Source organism: Podarcis gaigeae (assembly GCF_964106915.1).
Source record: "Podarcis gaigeae genome assembly, chromosome: 5".
Taxonomy (NCBI): Eukaryota; Metazoa; Chordata; class Lepidosauria; order Squamata; family Lacertidae; genus Podarcis; species Podarcis gaigeae.
The window spans coordinates 92,232,413-92,248,575 of record NC_139681.1 but is presented as its reverse complement, the minus strand read 5'-3'; the positions used below and the strand labels follow the sequence as shown (position 1 = coordinate 92,248,575).

General features: G+C 43.6%; 1 protein-coding gene across 6 annotated transcripts in view; it reads left to right on the top strand.

Annotated features, from left to right (window-relative positions):
* Positions 1-16,163, top strand: part of MCF2L2 (MCF.2 cell line derived transforming sequence-like 2) — a 207,151-nt gene that overhangs the window by 146,804 nt on the left and 44,184 nt on the right. For all 6 annotated transcript variants that reach the window (XM_083739151.1, XM_083739155.1, XM_083739152.1 and 3 more), the window contains 3 exons: positions 7,782-7,874; positions 11,437-11,529; positions 14,868-14,993. In XM_083739151.1, the coding sequence (XP_083595277.1) occupies positions 7,782-7,874; positions 11,437-11,529; positions 14,868-14,993 (312 nt within the window). The remainder of the gene's footprint in view (positions 1-7,781; positions 7,875-11,436; positions 11,530-14,867; positions 14,994-16,163) is intronic.

Below are 16,163 nucleotides of genomic sequence, written 5' to 3'. Positions count from 1 at the left end.
AGGTTTCCTAGCCCTGAGTAGAGCTTCTTCCTGGTCCCATACTTACATGTATCTGTGTATGTAAGTACACCTGATGTTAACAAGAGCCTCATCTCTCTGAATGGTGATAAGCTTCAGGGGTGCAGTGCTGGACCATGGCTGGCTTAGAAGGTCTGTTGCTCAGCGAGTAGAGCACTTGTTTGGCACGCAGAAGATCCTTGGTCCAATCCGCAGCATCTTCAAGTAGGGTGGGAGAGACTTGCTGGCTGAAATCCTGGAGAGCCGCTACCAATCCGTGTAGGCTACGGCTTTCCAAACTGGGGTCCAAAAGCTTCATTCAGTTGTTCCGTGGCATGTCCATAAGAATACAATTAAAAACCATGCAGCATCTAGCACAGGGCATTGCAATGGCTGCAACAGGCAGAAAAATCATTTAGTGGCTCTCCAAGACTTCAGCCCTTTTCAAGTGGTCCGTGACGGGGGGAGAGGGATAGTTTGGGAACCACAGTGGTGAGGGCAAAACTGATCTAGATGGACTCAGTAGAAGACTGAAACTTCTTCCTGAAGACCTTGTTCCAACAGGCCTTGGGGAACTGTTTGCTTTTAAGGAAAGGGCTGCTTTAATTATAGCTATCTGTTTGTTTTTATAGATTTTATATATGGATATAGTTTTAATTCTGTCACTGTTAAATTTTTAAAATAAATTATTCCCCCCCCCCCGTGTGTTTAGCAGTTCTTCTTTTTATCTGTAATCCACCTTGAGTTGTGAACCACCCTGTGATCTTTGAAATGAAGGGCAATATACAAATTAAACAAACAAACTGAGTCCCGTCAGGAAAAAGAAAGGATCTAAATACATAAATAAAATAAGACTGTTCCCTATGTTCCTTCAGAAGGAGGAAACTGGAGACTTACTGGCATTTTGTAATGCTTGTGTTTACTTAAAAACAGGTTGAGCAGATCATGTAACTTTTCTGATGTAGGATCTCTTATCAGATCAACCAGCACCCGAAGATGTTTACAGGACCCAAATCTCTGTGTCTTTTCTTAAAGCTACAGCCTCTTGTTCCTCTTGCAGACACCTGGGTCTCCACATCCCCACAAGGAAAAGGTGTTAGAGTGGCCAGGTGAAAAAGAGGGCTGGCCCCCTGTGCTTTTAACCAGGCAGAGGGCCTTCTTGGTGGTGGCGCCCACCCTGTGGAACGCCCTCCCATCAGATATCAAGGAAATAAACATCCGACTTCTAGAAGACATCTGAAGGCAGCCGTGTTTAGGGAAGTTTTTAATGTTTGAAGTTTTATTCTGTTTTTAATGTTCTGTTGAAAGCTGCCCAGAGTGGCTGGGGAAACCCAGCCAGATGGGCAGGGTAGAAATAATAAATTTTTATTTTATTTTATTTTATTTTAATTTTATTTTTATTGTGTAAAAAACTGAGTTTCATCTGGTGCAGCTGGGCACAACAAGTTCTACACTACCTGCCCTCCTTTCCATCTGGTCCCCACCATGTGGAGGGTGGAAGAGAAAATCATGCCCATTTTCCAAAATGGATCCCGTCTTCTAAGACAGTTTCAGTGTATTTTCTATGCATTGTGGACCATTTACCTGTCATTTCCCCAGCAAATGAGATACTTGCTAGCTAGTAATCTTCAGTAGTCCTATGGACTCCATTAATCCTCTATTGTGTGTATTAATATAACAAAGATGTTTGTTTGTTTGTTTGTTTGTTTGTTTGTTTTTAATCAAATGAATGCCGGTTGGGGGGGAAAGCAGCATGTTTTTATGGTGCTGTTTTATTGGGGTTTTTACTTTCAGAGATTTTAAATATTAAGTGGTTTACAAATACATACAAATTAAATAAATACATACAACCATAGCTGTCAACCTTCCCTTTTTTGGTGGGAAATTCCCTTATTCCAGCACCGTTTCCGCTGCTTCCCACTGCTATCCCGGATTGTTAGATATCCCGTAGACTGTCCCCCGGACAGGTGAGGCTGCTGATCCCTTATTTTCAAATCTGAAAGTTGACAGCTATGCATACAACTGATAACATGGCAAATAAAACAGGCTGTGCAAACATTTTCAGCAAATACTAGACATATCCCAGTTCATTAAAGACTCAGGGAATTAAAAGGTCGTAACTAACCTAAAAATTGACAACGAAGGAACTAGATGTGGGGAGAACAGACACTGTTTCCTAAAAAGGCTCTTTCCTCGGTCAACTGCCTGAGATCTTCGGATGAAGGGTGGTATACAAATTTATTAAATAATGAAAATAAACAATAATAGCCATGACACAAGCGTAGTGTTGGGGGTTCATTTTACAGGGTCCCAGAGATTCCAAGGGGCCCAGCTCAGGATTGAACCATATTACTATGAGGAAAGAAACTGAGTCTACGTTGTTGACCGTGCTTGACTATATTTACGGAAACTTATTTCCACGTAATCTGCTTTACAGATCTTGTTATATTTGCTGGAGTGAACCAGGAGTATTAGAGCAGAACAAGCAATGTTCCTTACATTGCTTGTCCCAGGCTGAAGACTCAGAGAATATGCCTGGGCGGTTTGAGATATACAGATTTGTGCTTTTCCTATGTGACATCATCTCTCAAAACCGCCAGCTCCAGCGTTCCGTGTGCAGAGCGAGGGAAATCGGTCAAAGTGAGGGACAGGGCATCATAACAACCCAGGCAGACATTCCTGGGATGCAGCTTGTAGGATCTGCAGAACCCAAATATAAATGAGTAGATGTCTGTTTCAGAAACAAGCTTTTTCAGAGAATTTTCCATGTGATATCTTGCATCTGGGAAAGAAAGAAAAAACCTACTTCTGGAAAAGGGCATGAGCTATCTTCACTGGTGTTATTTATACATAAATAAATCCTGCAACTAACATACAAGGAGTTCTACATAGCTCTATGGGGCAAGGATATTTTTTTCCGTCAAGTGTGTACCTGCAAGAGAAATTAACATCAGGGAGATAATTCCTGATTTTGCTAGAAAGAGCACCAGAAAAGCAAAGCTTTAAAGTTAATTATTTATCAAATGTTTGTACCTGCATTGGTCCAATAGCATTTAAAATAAATAAATAAATAAAATGACAGGGCCATGCCTTTATTAGGACCAACTAAAAAGGTTGCAAAATAAACAGCAAGCTCTGTAGGGTTTTCTCTAAGCTGCTCCATAAGCAATAAGTGCCTTTGTGTTTCAGTCTAAAAAACAGTTTGAAGGGAATTAGCACATTGATTTTATTCAATTGTATTTATCTGAGGGGACGTGGGTGGCGCTGTGGTGTAAACCACTGAGCCTTGGGCTTGCAATCGGAAGGTCGGCGGTTCGAATCCCCGCAATGGGGTGAGCTCCTGTTGCTCAGTCCCAGCAACTTCAAACCTAGCAGTTTGAAGGCACGTCAAGTGCAAGTAGATAAATAGGTACCACTCCAGCGGGAAGGTAAACGGTGTTTCCGTGCGCTGCTCTGGTTTCATGACCTGGAAAAAGTGTCTGCAGACAAACACTGGCTCCCTCAGGCAGTAAAGCGAGATGAGCGTCGCAACCCCAGAGTTGTTCGCGACTGGACTTAACTGTCAGGGGTCCTTTACTTTTACCTTTACCATTTATCCGAAAAATGCATGCATTGCCTTCTGCTAATTTATTTATCTAGTTATTAAAAGTTGCACCCCACCCTTTCTCCAGGTAATCTCAAGGGTGCCAGTAGTAGATATGAAAAGGATCTTGGAGTCCTAGTGGGCCACTACTTAATATGAGTCCACAGTGTGATGAAGCAGTAAAAAGAAAGAAGGAAGGAAGGAAGGAAGGAAGGAAGGAAGGAAGGAAGGAAGGAAAGAAAGAAAGAAAGAAAGAAAGAAAGAAAGAAAGAAAGAAAGAAAGAAAGAAAGAAGCTCAAGCCTTTCTAGGCTGCATCAACAGAAGTATAATGTCCAGGGAAGTAATGGTAACTCTATTCTTCTGCCTTGGTCAGACCACACCTGGACACAGTTCTGGGCATCACAATTTAAGAAGTATGTTGACAAGCTGGAACATGTGCAGAGGAGGGCAACCAAGATGATCAAGGGTCTGGAAACCAAGCCTGATGAGGAACGGTTGAAGGAGCTGGGTATGTTTAGCCTGGAAAAGAGGAGACAGAGAAAAAAATTGATATGGATGATGGAACAAGCTTGTTTTCTCCTGCTCCAGAGGGTAGGACTTGAACCAATGGCTTCTGTTTAGAAGAAAGGAGATTCCGGCAAAACGTGAGGAAGAACTTTCTGACCGTAAGAGCCGCATGACAGTGGAATAGTCTCCCTCGGGTGGCTCTCCTTCCTTGGAGGTTTTTAAGCAGAGGTTGGATGGCTATCTGTCATGGATGCTTTCGTTTGAGATTCCTGGATTGTAGTGGCTTGGACTAGATGACCCTCGGGGTCCCTTCTATGATTCTATCTGCAGAGGAACTGAACCCTCAGAAAAAACAAATCTAGCTGGAAACCTGCAAGCATCAGAATCACAGACATGATCTGGTTCGCGTTGCCTTTTGTGTTTGTGGAGCTCCTTGGTTTTATTTTCCTCGTTGCTTTGGTTACTTTTGTGGTCTGTCAAGCATGGAAGAGAACACGATGAGTTATTTAGATTCCCGAAACAAATTTACTGTTAATTTTGCATTAAACCAGACCATTAATTTTGATGTGCTGTGTATTTAAAAGTCCCGTGCGCTGTCTTCACCCAGCGAGCAGAAACTGTGCAGCTATTTTTCTCCACAGAGGGGAAAGAAAAATTAGGGTGTTGTGTTTGGGTTTTTGTTTTTTTTAAAAAAAAGTCGTTAACGTGGTCCCTCATAAATTGGGCAAGGCTATAAATCTTGCAGAGGCAACGAGAATTGCTCACTTGTGAAATCCTTGCAGCTCCTGTGAGGAATAGCCTTTTTTTGTTTCTGACCATCTTCTCTGAAGCATTAAAACATTCCTGTTTTAATGGCGAGGTTGAGGCACGAAGACACGATCTGCGCCAACCTTCGGCCACAATTCAAGCTTTGTTTCCAGGGAGTGAAGAGGGGCCCGGTGTTCATCCCAAAATGTAATTCTCCTGGATTCTCGCACTCTCCCTGACACAGCATAAAAAATCCAAGCTGAGGGAGACATGTCCGCTCTTGAAAGATTATTCTTTTATGGGGCAGTAGCTGGCAGAAAAGAGGAGGCTGGGTTCTGTTTATACGGCTCCTTTCCCAGAATGTTTGGTGCTCCTTCTAACCAAGACGGCCTTCTGTCTACTTTGGCGCAGATTGTTCCCCATCTGTGGCTGTGAACGACAAACTTGATTTCAGACAGAAAATGAGCACTGCTTTTTGTCCTGAAGCATTCCCAGGGCTTTCTAGGTGTTCTTAAAGTTGGGCCGTACCTTGGTGTGATTCTGGCCTTTGCTGTGATGCAAGGTTTAAATAACTGTCCTTTTGGTAGTATTATTGGACAAGCGCTTTTTAGCCTTTTTGTCCTTTTTTTACTTACTTTTTCATGCGGTTTGGTTTTTAACTGCCTTGTATTTTATGGTACTGTAAGGACTCAGCTACATTAGTCAAGAAACAGCTTTTTGAATGTGTTGTAAACTTGCAATGCCGGGTGGCACCAGAGAGCAATTTTTTTTTTCTAAGCTCTTTTCCATAGCATTTTTTTCTTTTGTTATAACAATTTAATTTCTGAATTATTTAGAGTGTTTTTTTCCCTCTGTGTGTAGATCCACACTAAGTCACTTTGAGAGATTCTTTGTGTAAAGGTTTTTAAATCAAATTTATTAAAATTCGAACTAAACTAAAAGAGAATTTAAAAAAACAGTATATCCAACAGGGGGAAAAAAACCTACAGAAAAGAAGAAAGTCAAATACATGAATAAAAATCCTCATATGATTCTTATAAAACACAAAATTATAAATATGTCTATGTAGCACTCAGGCACCATTTTATCTTAATCTTCACACAAATGATTTTGTTGTTGTTGTTGTTGATGATAGAATGATAGGATTATTATTTCATAGTGGCTGTGGGAGTAGGACCCCTCTCCCATGTTCCGGCAGCCTGTGGAGGCCAGAATAAAAACGACTGCCTTCATCAGAGTGGCCGTTTCCTTTGACTACATCCACACCACACAGTTAAAGTACTTCTATTCCTGCTTAACAGTCATGGCTTCCCCACAACGAATCCTGGGAACTGTAGCTTGTTAAGGGTGCTTAGAGTTGTTAAGAGACCCCTATTTCCTGCACATAGATGTGATTCTCAGAGTTCCCAAGGATCAAGGATAGACTGTTAAATCCCCTGGGTTTTGTTCTCTGTGAGGGGAATAGGGGTCTCCTAAAAACTCTATACGGGACGCAGGTGGCGCTGTGGGTTAAAGCCTCAGTGCCTAGGACTTGCCGATCGAAAGGTCGGCGGTTCGAATCCCTGCGGCGGGGTGCGCTCCCGCTGCTCGGTCCCAGCGCCTGCCAACCTAGCAGTTCGAAAGCACCTCCGGGTGCAAGTAGATAAATAGGGACCGCTTACCAGCGGGAAGGTAAACGGCGTTTCCGTGTGCGGCTCTGGCTCGCCAGATGCAGCTTTGTCACGCTGGCCACGTGACCCGGAAGTGTCTCCGGACAGCGCTGGCCCCTGGCCTCTTAAGTGAGATGGGCGCACAACCCCAGAGTCTGTCAAGACTGGCCCGTACGGGCAGGGGTACCTTTTAAAAACTCTATACAGTGGTACCTTGGGTTACAGACGCTTCAGGTTACAGACTCCGCTAACCCTGAAATAGTACCTCGGGTTAAGAACCTTGCTTCAGGATGAGAACAGAAATCGTGCTCCGGCGGCGCGGCAGCAGCAGGAGGCCCCATTAGCTAAAGTGGTGCTTCAGGTTAAGAACAGTTTCAGGTTAAGAACGGACCTCCAGAACGAATTAAGTTCTTAACCTGAGGTACCACTGTAGCGCCAATGGTAAACTCTAGTTCCCATTTTGGCCGAAGAAATGACTGCTATAGTGGTGCTTTAAATGTGTGCTGCAAATGTTGGCTGATTAAGAATTATTTTGGGTGAACATGCCGGGAACATCACCACAAACCTGTTTGGTGTACAGTGGTACCTCGCAAGATGAATGCCTCGCAAGACGAAAAACGCGCAAGACGAAAGAGTTTTCCGTTTTTTGAGTCGTTCCGCAAGACGAATTTCCCTATGGGCTTGCTTTGCAAGACGAAAGGTCTTGCGAGTTCTTGCGAGTTTGTTTCCTTTTTCTTAAAGCCGCTAAGCCGTTAATAGCCGCTAAGCCGCTAATAGCCGCTAATAGCCGCTAAGCCGCTAATAGCCGCTAAGCCGCTAATAGCCGTGCTTCGCAAGATGAAAAAACCGCAAGACAAAGAGACTCACGGAACGGATTAATTTCGTCTTGCGAGGCACCACTGTAGTTTGGAAAGTGGCATCTAGGCTAGCCAAGATTTCCCCTCAAACAGGCTCTGAAATTGTGATATGAATGTGGTTCAGATCTGAATTAAGGGGAACACTGGTTAGCCTTAGCCGTGGTTGACACTGGACTTTATAAAGAGAGTTGAGGTCGGGGGAGAAGACATTAGTCTGCTGGAGGGGCCGTGCAGAGGAAGCGCATATTCCTCTGCCTGGTTTCCTATTTGCTAACCATGTTTAGAAGGCAGGCAGAATTATGACACACACCCATTCCTTGCAGATTTCATTTGAAAGATGAAGTGGTATACAAATCACCTAATTTAATAAATAATTTGGGAAAGAAGATGTTCGGTTGCTTATTTTTTGTTGTTTAACATTTGCTTTCTTTTTGATTCAGAAAGAAGATCTCCAAATATATGAGAAATATTGTCAAAACAAACCACGGTCGGAAGCTCTCTGGAGACAATGTGGAGACAGCCTCTTCTTTCAGGTAGGGATTATTATTATTATTTAAATTTACTAGATGCTGCTTCTTGTTGCAGGCAACTCAGCGAATTTTACAACCACCCACCCACTAAAACCAAGAAGAAGAAAAATACATTAAAAGCACACACACACACAGGCAGTTAGGTCCAGGCAGTCAAGCTCGCACAGGCTTCTCCTGTTTCTGTATTCATTAAGCTCATACTCTTGAACCAAGTGCTTATAAACCCTACAGAGGGAAAGAACTGTTGAGTGCCTGGATTCATCTGTCCTTCCTAAGCTCACACCTTCCCTTTTCTCTTATGGAGGCTGCTGTCAAACGACATCTCTATTGATTTGTTTGCACAAAGTTTGCAAAGAGATTATATGACGTCTGCCGTTTATTGAGCATTCATTCTGATTTGTTTGCGAGCTTGCAGCAATAACTTGTTATCCCACACTTTTAAGTGCACTTTCCTGATCGCAAAAAGTTCTCCCCTTTTCTTTTTGGAAAGCGAGTTTCTTGCACAAGAGTGCCGAATCTAACTTAATAACACACCCTAAATGTGCTGGTTTGGGTTAAATCCCACTTGCAAAATAGCCACAGTCTGGAAGAGGCCTGCGTGAAAGATTTAATCTCATCCTTGTTTGCTTCTTTGAACTTCTGTCCTTCCTACATAGGGACATACTTTGTTCCACAAGGCTTCTCGAGTTTCAGAAGGAATGTATAGACCCCAAAGCGCACACACCTCAAAACACAATATTTGCCAGGGACCGTGCAGAAGAGGTCTGCACTGAGGAAGAATGATGGGAGCCACCCCCTCCCCCTGCTCCTGAATCTTCCCAGGAGCAGGAGGACAGTATAGATTTGGAACAGTGGTTTGCAGAGGGGCATAGTTCCGAGGGCAGAACCTGGGAAATACTGGATGGGGAACACCTAGGTGAAGAAACACTGGAAGAGATAATAATAATAATAATAATAATAATAATAATAATAACAACAACAACAACAACAACAACAACAACAACAACAACAACTACTACTACTACTACTACTACTACTACTATTATTTATGTCTTTTAAAGATAGGATAGCTGCTTATTTCCTTCACATCTGAAGGGAGGGCATTCCACAGGGCGGGCGCCACTACCGAGAAGGCCCTCTGTCTGGTTCCTTGTAACTTCACTTCTCGCTATGAGGGAACTGCAGAAGGCCCTCGGCGCTGGATCTCAGTGTCCGGGCTGAACAATGGGGGTGGAGACACTCCTTCAGGGATACAGGACCAAGGCCGTTTAGGGCTTTAAAGGTCAGCACCAACACTTTGAATTGTGCTCGGAAACGTACTGGGAGCCAGTGCAGATCTCTCAGGACCGGTGTCATGTGGTCTTGGAGGCCACTCCCAGTCACCAGTCTAGCTGCCACATTCTGGATTAATTGCAGTTTAATTGCACCTTCAAAGGTAGCCCCACGTAGAGCACATTGCAGTAGTCTAAGCGGGAGATAACTAGAGCATGCACCACTCTGGTTAACAGATTCACAGTCTCCATACAGCATTCACCCCCCTTCTCCAAAGGCACAGGGAGCTCAGAAAGTGTTAGAACAGAAAGCGCAGAGGGTACAAGCTCAGATTACAAGACCCAGAAGTGACGTAGATTAATAGGGACAAGGAGGGAGGGACCGCCATTTGTAGGAGATGTGTTCTTTGTTATCTTGCTGTGATTATTAAAGATTCTAAATGGTAAGACTTTCCTTTCATTTGACCTTCTTATCTACTGCCATGGGGGGAGGAAGCCAATTCCCCGAAGCCTGACAGTATTCCTTTCTCTCCCCTACCCTATATTTTCCACATAGGAATGATTTGTTTTCTACGACCATATGTCCAAGAAGCCCCAGAGTTATAAAGCCAGATATAAAAGCTATAAACAAAGCCATGTTTATCTTAAATGTCCAATGGAGGTGTAAGGAAAACCCAACTTCTAGACTCCGACCTCCCTCATCCCTTACAGGATAGGCACCCTCTTTTGGAAAAGTGTTTAGCCTTCGTTGATGGTGACCCAGAGGGTGGATCCTTAGATGGCGAATACATTGTTCAAAAAGGATAGTGTTGTAAAGGCAGTCCTTTTGATATCTGGAGCTGTTATCACGTCCCTTAGATACAGAGAGGTGGTACTTTTAGCTTGGGCTATTTATTCACTCTTAGTCAACCTTACATTATCACTAGAATAAGCCTTCCAGATGATAGTGGTCGCCCAATTCCTATCAGCCTTAGCCAACACAGCCAAAGGTTGTGCACAAAGAGAGTTATCCAGTAGTGTTTCACTAGCCCTGCTTTATCCCTTAGCCAAAGTTTTTTGGAGAAGGAAACAGAAAATCCACTTCAATTCTAGTGCAAGGATGGGGAGCCTTGCAGATTTTGCTAGAATACAGCTCTGCTCATTGGTGATGACCATTAGCCATGTTGGCTAGGACTCATGAGAGTTGGAGGCCACGATGACTGGAAGGCCACAGGTTTTTCCATCCCTGTTCTAGTGAATGATCTGAGGAGGACATCCATTTTTATTATGGCTCCACCTATCTCTATAGGGCCAAAGTCTGTTGAAGCCTAAAATGAGAATATGAACCCTTAGAAATAAGGGACATGATGTTTTCTGAATTGATCGTGTTCTTTTCACAAGGTATCCACTAGCTCCTGATCTTTAAAATAGGCCATGGGCCTCCTCTCCATGTTCCCACAACCCTGATAATGGGTTCTGTGAGAATGGACTCGGCGTCCCTGTGGAACGCCCTCCTGTCAGATGTCAAAGAAATAAACAACTATATGACATTTAGAAGACATCTTAAGTCAGCCCTGTTTAGGGAAGTTTTTAATGACTTATGTTTTAATGTATTTTTAATCTTTTGTTGGAAGCTGCCCAGAGTGGCTGGGGAAACCCAGCCAGATGGGCTGGGTATAAATAATAAATTATTATTATTATATTCTCTCAATGGGTTCTGCTGGAATCATGAAAAACAGCGTAAATGAATCAGAGCTCTTAACTAATCTGGGATAAATGATGAGGAACTTTGGAATAAGCCATTCTTGCTGTTAACCATGAGACACTCTAAGTATCAGTCTTGTGACAGACAAACATAGTCCTTACAGCCTGCGAAACAGGCATTTGGACACTACTGCTAAAAGGGAATGATTGTCCTAATGGGTCCTTTAAGATATATTTACAAGATTCTAGCGTCGGCTAATATAAATCTAGTTCCTAATTATGCTTCAAAGACACGGGGACATAATTTGAATTGTATTATTCCAAGCTGCATGAAACCTCATTTTGAACACTACCAAAGGACATCTGTGTTTGTGAACCGGAAAGGATGTTTACCTCATAAAAACAACAAGCTTCTCACTTATAAAAGCCATTAAACTGTAATTCAGTCCTGACCATTGTGTTTAGGGCTGCCATACGTTTGGGTTTTCCTGGACCCATCCGGGTATCAGGCAGCCATTTTGAGTCCGGGCGGATTTTCGACGAATTGGCAAAACCACAACAACAACAACCTGGCATCATTTCATCCCCACCTTTTGCTTTGTCTCTTACAGGAGTGCCAGCGGAAACTGGACCAAAAACTATCGCTTGACGCTTATCTCTTGAAGCCAGTCCAGAGAATTACCAAGTACCAGCTGCTGTTGAAGGTATGTCTTCAGCTTGTCTTCAGCTACTCTGCAGCCGCCCCACAGAATCCTATGACTGCTCAACCTTGAAGGGGAGGGGAAAGCTGGTGTTAGATAATGGTACCCGAGAACACTGTGCAGTTCCACGTGGGATTTTATGATGGACTTAGCATTGGTCGCGCTTGCAGGTTTTGTGCATGATGTTGCCCTCGTCAAAATGCTCTTTTGTATTATTTCCCTGCTTAATTTGGATTTACTGCAGATTTGGAACACCTTAAGCATTGCGACCCCACAACTGAGGATTAGCATGTAGATTGCGTAGAAAGGCCTGGGATATGGGGTGTGTGAAAAAGGACTCGTGGCTTTAGAGCAAGAACCCCCAACCTTCGGCCCTCCAGATGTTTTGGACTATAATTCCCATCATTCCTGACCACTGGTCCTGTTAGCTAGGGATCATGGGAGTTGTAGGCCAAAACATCTGGAGGGCCGCAGGTTGGGGATGCCTGCTTTAGAGGCTGAGCCGAAAGCACTTGCTGAGTAGCTAAAACCACCACTTTTCTTTCTAGCAATGCTATGTCACAGGGTAGCACTGCTCCTTCTAACAGACTGGTCCTTGCTGAACTTGGGTGGGTGCAAATACTTCCAGGACAGCTGTGCCATGTTTGTTGTGAGATAGGGCTGACATACGCCTGGAATTTCCTGGACATAACCAGGATTTGTCCGTCGGAAATATGTCTGGAATTGTCAAAAATCGTTGAAAATGTCCAGGAAAATCTCAACAACTTTGCCAAAAAGTTGCCAATAAGCAGAGCCCTGGGTAGTGGATCAGGGGGTCTGCAGTACTTAGCTAATTGGGAACCACTGCTTTAAACCCTTGTTCATGGCCTCATCCTGCCTCTGTATTCTCTTCCTCCTTTTCTCTATGGCAGTAAGCTTGATTGCTGCTGCCTACAGAATTGCAGCAAGGTGAAGCCTTGGTCTCTGATGGCCGAGCTACAAATTACCTAGGGATGCTGTGAATCGTCTTCAAATACTGTACTTTTATCTTTCTTTTTTTAAACAAACCTCTTTTTTGGGCTTTATAAACAGGGATCATAGAATGAGAAATGATACAAATAAATAGACCAGATCTTCTCGTGCCATTTGTCTATCACAAAAATAACAAATTTGCAGTAATCTCTACAACATATGGTTCATTATTTGTGGTCATTGTACAAGTTCTTGGTTCATGGAGTGGTTTAAAAACCCCCAATAACAATAATAAAGGGGACAGAGAACAGAGTTAACATTCAACATTGCATAGCTAAAACACTTAATCAGGAGTCCTTGCGGTTGTGCTTAGGTTAAGTATGAGTAAATACTTTTATCTTTTTTAAACAAAGGATTGCTGCTGTGGGAGACTATCTGTTTGAGCACAGGAATGGCAGTGGGATTGGGGTATCTTTAGCCATTTCTCCTGGTTCTTCAACATATACAGAGAGGGAGAAAAAAATCAAATTTTCAACAAAAGCATTTGAAACTTTTCTGCCATCTGTTTGGGAACTAATGTTTGCTCACTAGAATATACAACTGAATGTGAATTTGATTAGTATGCTCAGTAGTGATAAGGAAACCTTCTACCAATTCATCCCCCACTACTAGCTTTTCCCTGTTTATCTATCACAGGGGTTAGCAAGGTTCATCTTGCCTGGGCCGGATCGGTCCCGTGGAGATCCCTCCATGGGCTAGATCGTGTGAGAGAGAGAGCCTGCATTTTTCGGCATCTGCATCTGCACAGACGTGGTTTCTGGCGCCGCGCTGTGCTGGTTTAGCGCAGTGCGCAAGCAGGCAGCTCAGTTCAGGGGTGGCTCGTGGGCCAGTCAAACGACCTCCGTGGGCTGCTTCCGGCCCATGGGCCTTAGGTTGCTGACCCCTGATCTATCACAACACATTTTTATCTTTGTTTTAACTGAAATCTTGTATCTTTGGTTCGGTGGCTTTTGTATCTCTGCAAAGCAAATTATTTTAAAATGGAAAAGAAGAACCAGACACGTGCACCCAAACTGCTTTTCTACCCATAAGGAAAAAGAGGAGGAAGCTTTCCTCTTTTCTTTCTTTCTTTGTTTGTTGGGAGTGCATTTTTCATTAGTTTGTATACATTAGTATTGTTAATTGTTTTAAATTTTTTTAAATGTATTTTGTGTTTTGTGAAATTTTGTGTTTTGAACTGCCCCGAGAGCTACGGGCGTAGGGCAGTATACAAATTTAATGAATGAGTAAAATAAATTGTTTCAACTCATACTACCTTCTAGTTCACCTCCTGAGTGTGAAAGATGTATTTTAGTTAGTTAGAATAATAGAATCGTAGAATTAGAAGGGATCCTGAGGGCAATCTAGTCCAAACCCCTGCTGCGCAGGAATAAAATAATTTTAGTACTATTGTGCTACACTAACCAGGTAAGCAGAGTCCCTACTTATTTGCTAGCAGTGTGTTTGATATAAAAATATATATTGGTTGTTATGGTGTTCTTTGTTTCATTTCCCCGAAGGCCATTTGTGCCTCTGTAGCGAAGCATGCATTGCAAATACCTTTCCTAGTTAGGGGTATTGTGGTGCTTATAATATCCCATAGAGCAGTGGGAAATGTGAGTAAACATAGACTTACTGAGCTGATGGAGGATGAGACGCGAATGTCTTTGTCTTCTCACCTGGCAACCAGCAAATGCGGACTTTACGCAAACAGGTGAGCACCCGGGTCAGAAAAGGGAGTGGCCTAAACACCAACTTAAAGTGGCATAATAAATTATAGTTTTCTCTCTTGCCCCTGTTGGTGAAATGATGTCCTTTGCAGATCTGATCAGACAGATGAATTCAGCGCAATTTACAGGGGGTGCAGCAATTTCATAAGGTTATAAGAAGGGTGGTGCTGGATCTGACTAAGTCTCCCTTTCTGGGGCTTCAGATGCAGCGCTAGCTGTGCCCATTCATCAGACGAGGGTGTATCCTCAGTAATTTTTCATGGAATATAATGTCAAGATGGCAGAAGATGACCCTGACCCAAGTGATCATTTATTTTAGCGTGCATATACCCTCTTGATTGTACCGGCTTGCTAAATGGCAAGGAGAATCTTAGCACTCATCTGCACCCTTGGATTTCTGATCCAGTGCAGAAACACGAGATTTTCCTCGCCGTTCAAGCTGGGAAATAAAACTTGGCAAGCGGCTATACTAAGGTAAATTCCACTTCAGCGAGTGGTTGCTTTGAATGCACTCAACCTTCTGCCAAAAATCTGTGCCTAAAGATGTTTCTGTGACGGGAAATGTTAAAGAGGTCTCCCCGGGCATAATCAGTCTGTCTTTTGTATCCATTTCAAAAACAGGAAATGTTGAAATGCAGCAAGAATTCAGAAGGCACAGCTGAACTGGAGGAAGCTCTAGCCACCGTGATTGATATCATCAAGTCAGCGAATGACTCCATGCATCAGATAGCAATTACAGGTTATGAGGTGTGTCTTTTAGCCAATGTAGAGTATCATATAGATCAACGGCTTTCAAACCCTACTGTTCTTTGCAAGCTTGTTGGTTTCCTCCATGACAAGATAAATCTCTAGGGCCCCAAATCAGAGCTGCCTAACCTTTGACTCCAGACCCCAGATGTTGCTAGACTACAGCTGGTAGCATCCCTGACCATTGATCAGGCTGCCTGGGGCTGATTGGAAGTTGGAGGCAGTGGCGGAGGAAGAGGAGAGCATGATCTTGGTGGGGTTCCATCGTAGTTGGCTCCCCCGCACGCTGGGCACCACGCCCCCGCAGTGTGCCACGCCCCCAGGCGGAATGCCATGCCCCTGCGGGCGGTGCGCCACACCCCCAGGATGCCCGCCACGCCCCTGTGGATGGCATGCCACGCCCCCGGGATGCACAGCAGCCCCGCCCCCGCCTACTCTCCACTTCCCGGTGCCGGAGCATGAAGCTCCGCCACTGGTCGGAGGGCCACAACATCTGGAGGGCCAACTCTACCCTACCCTAAATAAGCTTGGAACAGGAATGCCACCTCATCTCGTACAAACTTTCCCACCCTCCTAGGGCTTCATTAAATGCTCAGAATTCCAGCAACTTTGGGGTTCAGGTGGGTGGATACACAGAACATGCCTTTTCTGTCGTCTCACCCAGACCTTGGCATTATTGTTTCAGGATGCTTGCCTGCCTGCCTTCCGGAGGGTGCAAACGTGAGAAAGGGCCTTTTCTACAGGGGCTTCCCATTTGTGGAATGCTCTCCTCCGGGAGGTTCAGCTGGCGCTTTCATGATACACCTCTAGGCACCCGCCAAACCGTTCCTCTTTAACCAGGCCTTTAGTTGCTCAACATCCTCCACCCCTTTTAAATGTGCTTGTGGGAGAGGGTTATAGGAGGGGGTTATTGATTTGTTTGTTGCTCTTATTTTTATCATGTATTTGGTGTTTTCATGTTGAATTTTAGTGTTGTGAACTGCCCTGAGATTTTCGGATGAGGGGCAGTATACAAATTTTATAAATAATAACATAATAAAAAAATAAAAAAATAAATTGTCCTTAGAGACCAACCAAGTTTGTTCTGGGTACAAGCTTTTGTGTGCATGCACTTTTTAATAATAATAAAATATTAAGGTATTTCCATTTTAAATAGCACAATTTGATGAA